The sequence below is a fragment of the Mobula hypostoma genome, chromosome 1, assembly GCF_963921235.1.
Source record: "Mobula hypostoma chromosome 1, sMobHyp1.1, whole genome shotgun sequence".
Classification (NCBI taxonomy): Eukaryota; Metazoa; Chordata; class Chondrichthyes; order Myliobatiformes; family Myliobatidae; genus Mobula; species Mobula hypostoma.
Window position 1 is genome coordinate 19,947,269 of NC_086097.1, and position 13,860 is coordinate 19,961,128.

The following is a 13,860-nucleotide window of genomic DNA, read 5'->3' on the forward strand; positions in this document are numbered from 1 at the left end:
GTGGCTATCCCTCGAGGTCGAGGATGATGGTCTTCGTTCTGTTGATCTACTTATGGGCTCTCAACGTAGGCACGAGGAACTCAGCAGATGATGGAAATTGACGCTCTGTCCGCCAGAGAACAGAAGAGATTCAAAGACGTCTTAAAAGCCAACATGAAGAAATGTAACATCGACATCAACAATTGGGAAATGCTCTGTCCACCAGAGAAAGCAGGATCTCCCAGTGGCCACACATTTTAATTCCACATCCCATTCCCATTCTGATATGTCTATCCACAGCCTCCTCCACTGTAAAGATGAAGCCACACTCAGGTTGGAGGAACAACACCTTATATTCTGTCTGGGTAGCCTCCAACCTGATGGCATGAACATTGACTTCTCTAACTTCGCTAATGCCCCACCTCCCCTTCGTACCCCATCCGTTATTTATTTATATACACACATTCTTTCTCTCTCTCTCCTTTTTCTCCCTCTGTCCCTCTCACTATACCCCTTTCCCATCCTCTGGGTTTTCCCCCCCTCCCCCTTTTCCTTCTCCCTGGGCCTCCTGTCCCATGATCCTCTCGTATCCCTTTTGCCAATCAACTGTCCAGCTCTTGGCTCCATCCCTCCCCCTCCTGTCTTCTCCTATCATTTTGGATCTCCCCCTCCCCCTCCCACTTTCAAATCTCTTACTAGCTCTTCCTTCAGTTAGTCCTGATGAAGGGTCTCGGCCCGAAACATCAACAGTACCTCTTCCTAGAGATGCTGCCTGGCCTGCTGCGTTCACCAGCAACTTATGGGCTCTCAAGTGGCTTATGAGTCCAATCTTGGCTTTGAAAGTTTTTCTGCATTCAGGACAGGTAGTTCCAGATGGCAGATCGGGCTTTGGTTGTTGCTGCCTCTCTTCTTCTCTTTTCTTCTAATTCTGCAGATCTGTTGGCTTTGAAAGTTGCTGTTCCTTCTCGGATAACGGCTTGCCAGAGTTTTCTGTCCTTGTCATTGGTTTCCCAATTGTTGATGTCGATGTTACATTTCTTCATGTTGGCTTTTAAGACGCCTTTGAATCTCTTCTGTTGTCCACCTCTTTTACGTTTGACTTCTTTAAGCTGGGAGTAGAAGATTTGTTTCGGCAGACATTCGTCTTTCATCTGAACAACATCTATCTAACCTCAACCTCATCCTCATCTTCTCTCCTGGAAGTTCCAGTCCCTTCCCTTCCAGCAGCAGAGAGATGCCTTGCTGCTTTCATCCTATCCTCTGGATTGCTAGCTCTTTCACCATTACCTGGTCCAGGTTCCAGAGGTTCTGTACTTCAGAGTAACGGTCCTCTCAACCTGCCACTAGCTATCACTTGCACCCTTCTCACCCAATATGATTTCAGCGGATATGGAGAGGGGTGGCTAAGGTTTCAAAAGTGAGGAGGAGATGCTTCAGTTCTACAGAAGCAGGATCAATGCTCATCTGGATTATCATAGGTCTGGTATGGAGAGAGCAATGCACAGGATTGCAAGAGGCTTTAGAGAGTTGCAGCCTCAGCCAGTGCCATCATGGGTCTCTCCACAATTGAGGACCTCTTCAAAAAGCGGTACCTCAAGTTGGTACCCACCATGAAAGACCTTCACAGTCCAGAACATGCTCTCTTCTCACCACTATCCTCAAGGAGGAGACATGCGAGCCTGAAGACCCACAATCAACATTTTAGGAACAGTTTCTTCTCCTCTGTCATCAAATTTCTGAACTGTCCATGAACTCATAAACACTACCTCACCGTAACTCTGCACTACATTTTTTTTTAATCATAACATGGAGTAATTTGTTATGCCAACATTGTGCTGCTGCCACAAAAAACAAATTTCATGACATGTCAGTGACAATGAACCTGATTCTGAAATGCTGACATTAGATGTAATTACCTTGTTTCTTTGAAACATTGCCTAAGTTTTATTTTCTATGGATTTGAGAGGTCAGGTGGGGCCTCAGTTTAATATCTCACCTAATAAAATGGATCGCCAGATGTAAAACTTGCATTGGAAAGTTAACAAATGCAGTGTGCTCAATTGTCTGCAATGGAACCTGAGCCTACAGCTTCCTGGCTCATAAACTAATCTGCTAGCATTCAACTATGATTGACAGACAACTACAAGAGTAAAGATAAAGATGAGCTTTATTTGTCGCAAGTACATTGAAACATGGAAACGTACAGTGAAATGTGTCGTTTGTGTCAATGACCAAAACAGTCTGAGTATGAGCTGGGGGCAGCCCACAAAGTGTCACCAGCTTCTGATGCCAACATAGCATGCCCACAACCCGTACTAATTCATACAAAGCCAGAGCACCCAGAAGAAGCCCAATGTGGTCACGGGAAGAATGTATAAACTGTTTACAGACAAGAACAGGAATCTAACCCTGATTGCTAGCGCTGCAAAGTGTTACGCTTGCTGCTACACTGCTGTGCCACAAACACATTACGGTCAGCAGCAAGACCCCTATTCAGTGAACAGCCAGTGTAAGTAACCATTGGCAGAGATTTCAACTTGCCTTTCTCCCTCTTGCTTGTCTTCATTAACATTGTGAATGAGAGTTAATCACATTTACTTCTATGTGAACCATTTCAGAATCTGATGCACTGGTAGTTGACTTCTACCATTTTCTTAATTCCAGAACAGTTCCCACAGAAAGCAAACATAAGTACACTACTTAGGATAGGGAGGAGTAGGTAGAAAACAGTAAAATGTTAATCATCTATTACATGGCATCAGACCATTTCAAAAATAATGATAGTCTTGGGCAGTCAACATAGGTTTATGAATGAATCCATGCTTGACAAATATCTTGGACTTGCAGTACATCCCAAGGTACCTTTATACATCAATACTTCTAAGGGTTCTGCAATTTATAGCGTACTTTCCTCTTGCATTTAACGTCCCCAAATCCAGCAGTTCATGCATCCAAATTACATTTCATCTGCCATTTTCTGGCCCATATTTCTGATTGTTTTACATCCTGCTGTAACATTCTTCGACAATTTCTTTGACAACTTTTCTCACTATCCACAACTCCATCAACTTTCATTCCATTTGTAAACTTGTGAATCAAATCACCTGTAATTTCCTCCAAATGTATACATTTCAAAATTCAAGATCAAGATTTTTTAATGTCATTTCCAGTACACAAGTGTTGAAGGTGAATGAAATAATTGTTACTCCAGATCTGATGCAGCACAAAAAACACAATAAGATAAAGAATACAATAATTTTAAAAACACAAATATAAACACTTACATGCATAGATTGATCACACAAACAAGGGATCCCTATAACCTTTCAAATTATTTCCCTTCTTTAAGCATGTAAGATGCTTATATAAGCCACTTTTTAAAAATGTGTGAGTTTAGAGAAAGCACCTAAAAGGAAAACAGAAGAAAGGAATGGACCCTCATCTAGTTTAGCAAGATTGCATTAGAATGCTGCAGATTAGCAGATTAGTTGTCTGATCAAGTCATCATGACAAATTGTCCAACCTTTCACCTTCTAATCCTTTGTACTAAGTAAGATCTACTCTAGGGAGCATGGCAAATCCAGTACAGTTTTATCTCCACTATAAAACAGAGCATTAGCCGCAATAAGTGATTGGACGCAGACTGCTTAACTGTAAAACCACATTGACTAGAAATCTCTATGTGGAGCATTACATTATTAAGATAAGGAAAATGTATTAAAGCATCTGTTGACTGCAGACTCATCTACATATAACTGTGAATACCTGTAAGATCTACCAACAGGCAGCATCTATGGAGAGGAATAAACAGTCAACATTTCAGGCTGAAAGCCCTCATCAGGTCCTTGTTGCTCATGGCTTCTAGCATTGCAGAATCTCCTGTATCCATATATCAGGTGTTTCTAACCCAGGGATGGCCTGTGTGCCTCTGGCTTGGTCTTCGGGGAAGGGTGTGAGGCAAAATTTCCAAGTCTGCGGATAGTGGGAAATTGAGAGGTATTGCAAATAATGAGGGGGATTATGATGCAGAGAAGAATGGGCGAACTCATGCACAGGAAACACAAAGCAGCAAAGTGTGAGCCTTAAACCCACCTCAGCAATACTGACAGGTGTATCTCTTCACCTTGGCACAGCTGGTAGAGTCACTGTCTCAGAGCTCCAATGACCAGGGGTTGACCCTGATCTCTGGTGTTGCTTAAACATTCTTCCTATGACTGCATGGGCTTCCTCTGGGTGTGGGTCACTTGGTTTACTACCCACTGTAAATTGCCCCTTGAGAGCAGGTGAGTAGAAAAATCTGATGTAGGTGGATGTGAATGTTTCAAAATTAATGTAATTGGGTGCTTGATGGTTAGCAGACTGTAATGTCAGTGTGATGGGTAGGGAGACATAGCACTGTGATGCCTTCAGTTGTCCATCAAAATCCAATGACGATGTCCACTCCTTTAACTGTGAGATCTTTGATGACTATACAGTCCACAGCAGTGCAGATTTAACTGCTTGCTTGTAGGTGACTCAGTGGCATAGCTGGTAGAAACGCTGTGTCACAGTGCCAGAGACCCCGGGTTCAATCGTAACATGGATGTTCCTTGCATAGAGACTGGAATTTCACCATAGGAGTTTCCTCTCACATTCCAAGGATGAAAAATGTCCTGCCAAAGGGTCTCAGCCCGTAAAGTCAACTGTACTTTTTCCCAAGGATGCTTTCTGGCCTGCTGAGTTCCTCCAGCACTTTTATGCGTGTAACTGACTAACCTGTACATTTTTGGAATGAGAGTGGAAACCGGAGCTTCAATGCAGACGTGGGGAGAATGTAAATCTCCTTACAGAGAGCAGCAGGATTGAACCACGTTGCTGACACTGTAATAGCATTATGCTAACCACCATGTTACTGCGCCGCCTTGATGGTTGGTATAATCTCAAAAGAGCTTGTTTCCATGCTATTTCTCATTGTGGAGGTGAACTACCATAAACCTATCACAGAATCAATGAATGATAACAGGAAGGGACCCTCAATCTTGCATCAGTGTGTTGAAAGAATTAATTGCTTCTTCATGTTATTTCTTGCAAATTTCCCTTTCTTGTATTCAAAAGCTATTTTCCATCAGCAGGCACTTGTATAGTGCCTTCAACATAGTGCGCTGTGCCAAAGCCTTTCACAAGAATTCGATCAAAGAAGACGGGGTGACATGGTAGCATAGCAATTAGCATTACACTTTGCAGCAACAGTGATTACCAACCGGAGTTCAATTCCCACCACTGCTTGTAAGGTGTTTGTACATTCTCTCAGTGACTGTCTGGGTTTCTTCTACGTGCTCCGGTTTCCTCCCACACTTCAAAGACGTACGTGTTAAGGTTAGTGTTAGTAACGAGTAGTCTTTGGGGTACTGCAAGTCTGGGTCTTTATTGATGCACGTTTGAGTGCTCGGTGAGGGGCAACGATGCTTTTTTACTGGTGGGGGAGTAAGGGGGGTTGTGCCTTGCTGGTGCTCATGTGTGTGGGAGGGGAAAGCTGGGGGTTGCTTTGGGGTTCTAACATTTGTCATTCATTCTTTGGGGGCACTCCTCTGTTTTTGTGGATGTTTGCAAAGAAAAAGAATTTCAGGATGTATATTGTATACATTTCTCAGACATTAAATGTACCTATTGAATTTATTGAGTTGGGAGCATGCTATGTTCATGCCAGAAACATGGTCACACTTGTGGGCTGTCCCCCAGCATCTGTGTTGGCCATTGATGCAAAAATCACATTTCACTGTATGTGTTGATGTACATGACAAATAAAGCTAATATTTAAAATCTTTACACCAAATAAATGGACGGACAAGAGGGTAGATGAGCCAAAAGCCTGGTGTAATAAGTTTTGTTTTGAGAGGCATTATAGCTGACTGTGGAAATACAGTGGGGTAGAAGGGTTTAGAGAGGGAATTCTAGAGCTGAAAGCCTTTATGTCTGAGGGTGTGGCTGCCAATTAGAATGCAGAGCAAGACAGAAGTACAAAAAGCTCATGGTTGAAAGGGATGACGAAGACTTGAAGTTAGAGAGTGGCAAGGGCTTGGGATATTTGTCAACAGCTAAAAGGCATAAAGATGATAAAAACCTGAAATTAGTTTTCAGGTTTTTATCATCATCTACATGAGGTACTTAATAAAGCGGCCACTGAGTGTATATTCATGGTCTTCTACTGCTGTAGCCCATCTACTTCCAGATTCGACATGTGAGTTTAGACATGCTCATTTGCACACCACTATTGTAACTTGTGGTTACTTGAGTTACTGTCACCTTCCTGTCAGCCTGAACCAGTCAGGTCATTTTCCTCTCACCTGTCTAATTAACAAGGCTTTTTTGTCCACAGAACTGCAGCTCACTGAATTTTTTTTTGTTTGTTTACCACACCATTCTCTGTAAACTCTAGAAACTGTTGTGTGTGAAAATCTTAGATCAGCAAATTTTGAAATACTCAGACCACCCCATCTGGCACCAGCAATCATTCCATTGTCAAAATCACTTGGATCATATTTCTTGCCCGTTCTGATCATTGATATGCACAGCTACTGAACCTCTTGACTATGTTTGGATGCTTTTATGCATTGAGTTGCTGCCACATGATTAGCTGATAAAATATTTGCATTAATGAGATGTACAGGTGTATTGAGAAAGCGACCACTGAGCAGAAATCACTATATTCAATAAAGGCAGCATCTGGACTGGAAGAGTAAACAGCTGAGGTTCAAGATTTTTTATTCCAGCACTGCTGATAAAGCAATATGCAGTGCTTGAAAATATAGAATCTATGTTATTTTCAAGATGAAGCATGCTGGATGTATACATTTGGTTCAATAAACTGCACGCATGCAGTTTTCTGCGTAGAACAGAGTTCATGGATGACACAACAGTGGTTGGCCTCATCAACAATGACGAGACGGCGTATAGAGGAGGTAGAGTGAGTGGTAAAATGGTGTAAGCAGAACTTGAGTCTCAGCGTAGACAAAACTGAAGAGATGATTATGGACTTTAGGAAGATGCAGGTTCACCACTCCTCACTGCACATAAATGGCTCCTCTGTGGATAGAGTTAGGAGCACCAAGTTTCTGGAAGTGCACAGAATGAACAATCTCACCTGGTCCCTCAACACCACGTCTTCAGTGAAGAAAGCACAGCTGGGTCTCCACTTCCAGAGGAGATTGAAGGAAGTGAGATTCCCCCCACCCCCTTCATTCTAACCAATTTGTATAGGAGCACAATTGAGTATCCTGACCAGCTGCATCACTGCCTGCTATGGGAATTACAAGGCATCTGACCACAAGATCCTACAAAAGATTGAGGACTGCTAAGCAAATCATTTTCACCCACAAGAGATATTTATCTGGAGCACTGCATACCCAGGCCCTTATATTGACAATGATCTCTCCCATTCTTGCTACTAACTCTGACACATTACCATCAGGCAGGAGGTACTGTAGCATTAGGACCAGAACCATTAAGATGAGAAACAGTTTCTTCCCCCAAGCCTAAAGACTACTGAACTCTCTGCCACCACCCAGGTCTCACCACATAACATAGTACTGTTTACTTTTTAACTTGTGATGTAAAATCATATTATTGTTAATTTGCAGTAATGTTTCTTGGTGTCGTGAGTTCTACGTACTCTGTTGTGCACCTTGATCTCAAGCAATGTTCCAAGGTGTGCAAGCACATCTTTTACTATTAGTGCAAAAAAAAATTTAAACTTGCACGAAAGGTTGTCACCCTCTACCTCGTTGGCAAGTTAAGTATATTTCACAATCGTGAAAAGGCAATCACATTTCCTTTTCCTGTTTCTGATGCAGACAGTGATGACAATGTGGAGTTTGCGATGATTTGACTGCAGGTTTTAGAACTGGCTTATTTATAATGTTTTTATTGAAGAAATTATTGATTCATTATGTCAAATTCCAAAGTAGCCAAGGGCATGAAGTGCAAAAGACTGCTAGTTCATTTAAAGCTGAATGGCTTATTATCCTTGGAGCAGCTTCAGGTTTACTTCCACTTAAAAAATTCAGTGCACACGTTTTGCTGTCACTGAGCAAAAAATTGCATAGCACAAGATTTTTACATACACTGGTCATTACAAATTACAGGGAACATTGGTCTAGAGCAGGGGTTCCCAAACTTTTTTATGTCATGAAGCCTTACCGTCAACCGAGGGGTCTGTGGATGCCAGGTTGGGAATGACTGGTCGAGAGGAACTTTGTTTCACTTGGCAGTATGCATGTATGGGGTTGAAATGACAATAAACTTGAACTTGATTTAATTTTCCTTTTTCAGCTTGGCTGAGTGGAGGCCTGGTACCATATAGTTTGTGTTCAGCACAAGCAGGTATCAATGACAAGACTTCCTGAGTGACTCTGGAAGATGGAGTAAGGAGCCTCTTTGTCTGAATCTGCATTTGAAAGAGGAAAGTTCTTTCAAATTTCCACAAGTCTGGTTGGCGAGTCCAGAGGTAGTGGTGGACTAGAAACAGGAGGCCCAATGTGTGCAAGTCTGGTAGTCCAACCCAGAGACAAGAGGTTGGAGTGCCGAGGTCTGCGAGTTTAAGTGTCCAGGGCAAAGGAATGTTTTCCAGGGAGCGGAGTGAGCAAGTGGGGGGGAAAGGGGCTTGTCTTGCTGTTGTTCTCTTGATATTGCTGCTGTTACTGCTTGTGTTGTCCTGTATTGTGTGTCATGTTGAGCATATTATGTTGGCGTCAGAATGTGTGGCAACACTTGTGGGCTGGTCCCAGCATACCCTTGGGTGTGTTGATTGGAAGTGACACATTTTAATATACATGTACATTATTTCAATGTACATGTGATAAATAATCTACCATTTAAAAGATTGAGAAGTGAAGAGCAAATTCTGAGTTTATGGAGCTAATTGAAGAGGGGAAAAAAATACAAGAGAAGATAACGCCATGCATTTTGCAAATGTGCAGATGAAACTAATCTGCTCGTGTACGTCAAAGTCACAAGGAAAGTGCTAGCAATGTTGGGGCTATTTCTTCCAATGGTGCACCTAAATTCTACCAAAACAGCACAGAATTTCTAGAGGACCTCAAATAAACTCTGATTACCACTAGGAGAACTGAGAGCTGGATGGATTTAGTTGAATTTATGTCACTAGTGCAAATTATTCTAATTGCAATTCTTTTGGGCTGGTAATTCAGGTAGGAAGGACCTCTAATATATTGACTTGATTTAAGATCCAACCTTAGAGACTGATAAAGATAACAATAAAGATATGCTATCCCTAGAGATTTTTTAATTCTATCTTGGCAGAATGTTGTGCATCTCTGAAAAGGGTTACACAGCTCTTAGACACCAATCACACTGGTTCAGAACTTCATGCTCAAAAGTAAAGACAGAAAATGCCAGAACTACTCAGTAGGTTGGACAGCATCTGTGGAGAGAAAAACAGAGTTAATATGTCAGGACTGTTAAAAGTTAGAAATGAATAAAATTTTTAAATTGCAAAGAGGAGAAACAATAGCAGAAGTTTGGGATAGAGTGTAGATGAGGAGAAGTTGAATGATAAAATTAAATATAGAAAATGCTCAACAGGTCAAGCAGCACCTGTGGAGAGCTGAAACAAAGCTTCAGACCTGAAGAGTTTCAAATTGTAGAGATGGGAAAAGGGACTGTGTGTGACAGGTGGAGATTAACAGGGATTTGAATGATATGAGTGATAATCTATCTGAAGAAGGTGTAAGCAGAGGAAGATGATTGAAAACCAAAGTAGAAAAAGAAAAAGCAATGCCAAAGCTATCCAATACAAAATCTTAAAAATGCAAAACACTGCAGATTTGGGAAATCTAAAATGAAAGCTGGAAATACTTAGCATGTTAGGCACCATCTGTAGAGAGAAAAGCATCTCAATTCTCCACAGATGGTGTTATTTCAAAGATTCTACATTTTAAATTCAGATTGCCAGCACCTGCGACTGTCTACTTCCCAATAGCTCAAGAACAGTTGTACATTTAGCATTTGACACCATTCATTCTTAATTTCACAAACAGCAAAATTACACTCACAAACATAATTAATGTGTATTTTCTTTTAGTCATCTTTTCTCCACCAGATTCACCCTAATTGGCCATTGCTATTTCCTTGTTTTTTTTTCTTTATCCACTTCTTTCATTTGACAGGTGAAACAAATCAAATTTTCAACCATGTACAGCAATCTGAAGGGCAATGGAAATCCAGTTCAAGTAGTTCAGGACAAGATGCACATTACAGCATTTTTGGATTATATTTACAATCATGATTAATAAATAATTTGCTCCAAAACATCTCCCAGATGTCCAAAAACACCTCCCAGATGTCAATCACATTTGCCCAAATGGACATAGTAAACCATTTATTAGAAAATGCAATAGTGGTTGATTTTCAATTAAATATTTATTTCCAAGGGCTGCATTCAAATGATTGAGAAGATATTTTAAAAAGTAATTCACATTTATTAATTCAAAAATAAAATGTATCATATAAGTATTTGACTAATTAGTGCACAAGACTGTTCAAGAAAATAAGTCCTGTTTCACATGTCTAAAATAAACTAAACCCAAGCATAAAACTTAAACAGCAATGGTCCAGATACATCTACGTTAAGTAAAAATCCATTGAATAGAGGCCTCAAAGATTCATGTGACTGAGACATAGGAGCCAAATCCTTTTACAAGTAAAACTGTAAGGCCTAATCTGTTTGGGATGCCTCCAAACTGCTTTAGTGGTCAAGTTTCCAGCTATATCTGTCGTCAGTCTATTCCTATCATATCACCCTGATCCTTATTCCAAAACATCAGACTTAAGCTCAATAAGGCTATAAATACATTCTTAAAGGATGGTTTTCACCTTACCAGAAGCTTGCAGTGGGTATTGTGTTTATTAGACTGGGCTGAACAGTATCTTGCAGAGCAACACATCAGACTGGATATGAAAATTTGGGGTCCTTCCACTCCCCAAGATTTCTAATGACATCTGTCCCAGATGTGTAAAGTTACCATAAAGTACATCAAGAGTTTAGCTTTATGTTCTTTACCTCAAATATAAAATAAAAGGAAAGGTACGTCGCATCCAGAGTTTCTCCAGTTAGCGGACGATTTCCCTCCACGCCTCTCTGATGTAGTGGGGAACTGCATATGAGGCAAGTTACAGCAGTGGTTTGCCATTGCCTTCTGCCGGGTGAGTTTCCAAAGAGCTTCACCAGCTCATAACTCACCACGGATGGAAAGCGTGCAGGGGAGCCGGCTAGATTCGAACTCGGGACCTTTCACCCCACTACGCCACCAGCTGGGTCGAAATATAAAATATTCAATCAAAATTTGGTTTAAAATATATTTATTTTTCTTAATATAACCCTGTCCCAAAAATTCACCTTCAATCTTAGCAGCCTACTTTAATTAAACCTCCAAGGTGATCACAGAACATTACAGACTAAGCCCTCCTGGAGGAAGGGTCAGTAAAACAAAGTAAGTTTTTTTTTCTTTCAAAGTTAATCAGGCAATAATTAAATGTGTCAATTTTAATGTGATACTGGAAGAATAAAAAGCAAAGTGAAATTTACTTCCCTAGAAAAATCATGCATTTAAATCAGAATTTCTTACCTGTTGTACTCTTTCCAATTTTTTCATATGGCCTTTCTCTGGATCAAAAAGATCCAGAAACAATTTTAATTGCTCTGTTTTGTCAATGGGCATGTTATTAATATATCTTATTTTGTTTCCTCCTTTGAATTTTTCTTTTGTTTGCCAGCCCAGTCTTTTATACCATGTTGGTGGAAAATGTACTTTAATGTATCATGAGAATTTCCAACTAAACCTTCCTGTTGTTCTACTTTGAAGAATACCAGTTCAGTAGAGTCAACTAAATTTTTATAGATTCTATCACAATATATGAATTAAAAAACACTGCAAGGCAGCAAAATAATAAAAACAAGATGATCTATCAAATTATCAGAAATGCTGAATGCTCGACTGACCTCATCTCAAACCTAGAAGATTGTTACATCTTTTGAAATGTGCTGTCTTGCATTAATCTACATGGTATTCAGAAGTGAGAATTGTGGTAGCAGTTTAATTGCATACCCAGGCACTGTATATTTTTGTAATTTGTTACCCCATCAGAAGTAATACTATTTATTTTGTAAAGATGGACATGTGCTGTTAAGAATCACATGTCTTTAACTAAAGTGCTATCATTCTGCATAACTTCACTGCTGTTGCTGGAGAACAGTAGATTATGGAAAATATATCTAGATTAGTACACCACAATAATAACTTTGTTATTTGACATGCATGTGATAAACTAAACTCTGTCTCTTCGACACTAATTGTGATCTCTGTTTGCATTTAAAAACGATTTGCCTTGCAGGCTAAAAGATGAGTTCTTCACAAAATGTGGTCTTGTGTTGCACTATTACATAGGCAGTTTGAACAGATGCCACGTGAAGGCATTTGTAGATCTGAAGCAGACAGTGACTGTCTCTGAACAAGTGCTGAGTCTTCTTGCAGAAGCAAGCGGTTTGGAGTTATACAGCTATTTCTTGGGCCGTTCCAAGATGTTTAAGAACTTTCCTCTTGTCATTTCTCGTGCTGGAAAACAAAATATGGTAGAATATAATAACATATGGACTGATTTGTGTAAAAACATCTTGTCTGTCAGTCATCTGAGAAGACAATGTGGTTGTTTGGTGGTTACAGCAAGAAATTAAAGAATATACATCATTATCTGTGAAATTGAACTGCATAAATCTGATGACCTGCTAGGTCAGTGGTCCCCAACCATCGGGCTGTGAGGAAACAATATGATTTGGCAATATGAAACGATATGAGTCAGCTGCACCTTTCCTCATTCCCTGTCACGCACTGTTGAACTTGAACACCCACCCCGCCCCCCCACCCATCGGCCGGTCCGCAAGAATATCGTCAATATTAAACTGGTCCACCGTGCAAAAAAGGTTGGGGACCCCTGTCTAGGTACCTCATGAGGAAGTTAGCCACATCCTCACAAACCTATCCAATACAAATAGCCTGGCAGGAGGGACCATCACCTGATCAAAAAAGTTTCATCTTTACAGTAAAGAATTCTTCATCGCATTCTATTCTAAATGGAACAAAAGATCTAGCAACCCAGAACATTAATACAGGAGTTATTCAGGGAAGTGTTCTTGGCCTATGTATTTTTAGCTATCCTTTCCATAAGTCAAGATACATATTATTCTCTGAAAATCTTACAGTGCTTGACATATTTCAAACACCTCTAATAACTTATACTCTACAGGAAGACTCAAATAAGATTTTGGTTCTTGACCAGTTCAAGCCAGAGATTTTGACCATCCCCACTATGAAAAAACTCCAATCTTCTTCTAATCAGCAGTAAAACTACCACTGCCATGCCCCCAGCATCAATATGTTGTAGGTGATGAGTGAAAAAACAGCTTAATTTCAGAGTAAAAGTGTAGATATTCTGCAATGAATAGATTATCAATTCCATTTCTCAAACTTTCTTCTACAGGACTCATCTGCACCATAATAGTGTTCTGACCATTTGTGTGGGAAGATGAAAGATCTATCTCATTTACCTGTGCTACACTTCTTCAGTAACTTTTACATTTTACTTTATTGTTTTACTTTACTCTAGCTCAATGCACGGTGTAATGATTTGACCTGTATAATTACAGATCAACAGAAGGATCTTTGAGTCCACATCCATAGATCCCTCAAAGTTGCTACACAAGTTGATAGGGTGGTTAAGAAGGTGTAGGGTGTGTCAGCCTTCATTAGTCAGAGGACTGAGTTCGAGAGCCAAGAGGTAATGTTGCAGCTCTATAAAACACTGGTTGGACCCCACTTGAAATATGTTCAG

General features: G+C 40.3%; 1 protein-coding gene across 1 annotated transcript in view; it reads right to left on the bottom strand.

The window, feature by feature from the left end:
* Positions 1-10,037: 10,037 nt before the first annotated feature.
* lin52 (lin-52 DREAM MuvB core complex component) overlaps positions 10,038-13,860 on the bottom strand; it is an 89,650-nt gene continuing 85,827 nt past the window's right edge. The window contains exon 6 of the mRNA XM_063044240.1: positions 10,038-12,587. Coding sequence (XP_062900310.1) covers positions 12,532-12,587 — 56 coding nt within the window. The 3' untranslated portion in view covers positions 10,038-12,531. The remainder of the gene's footprint in view (positions 12,588-13,860) is intronic.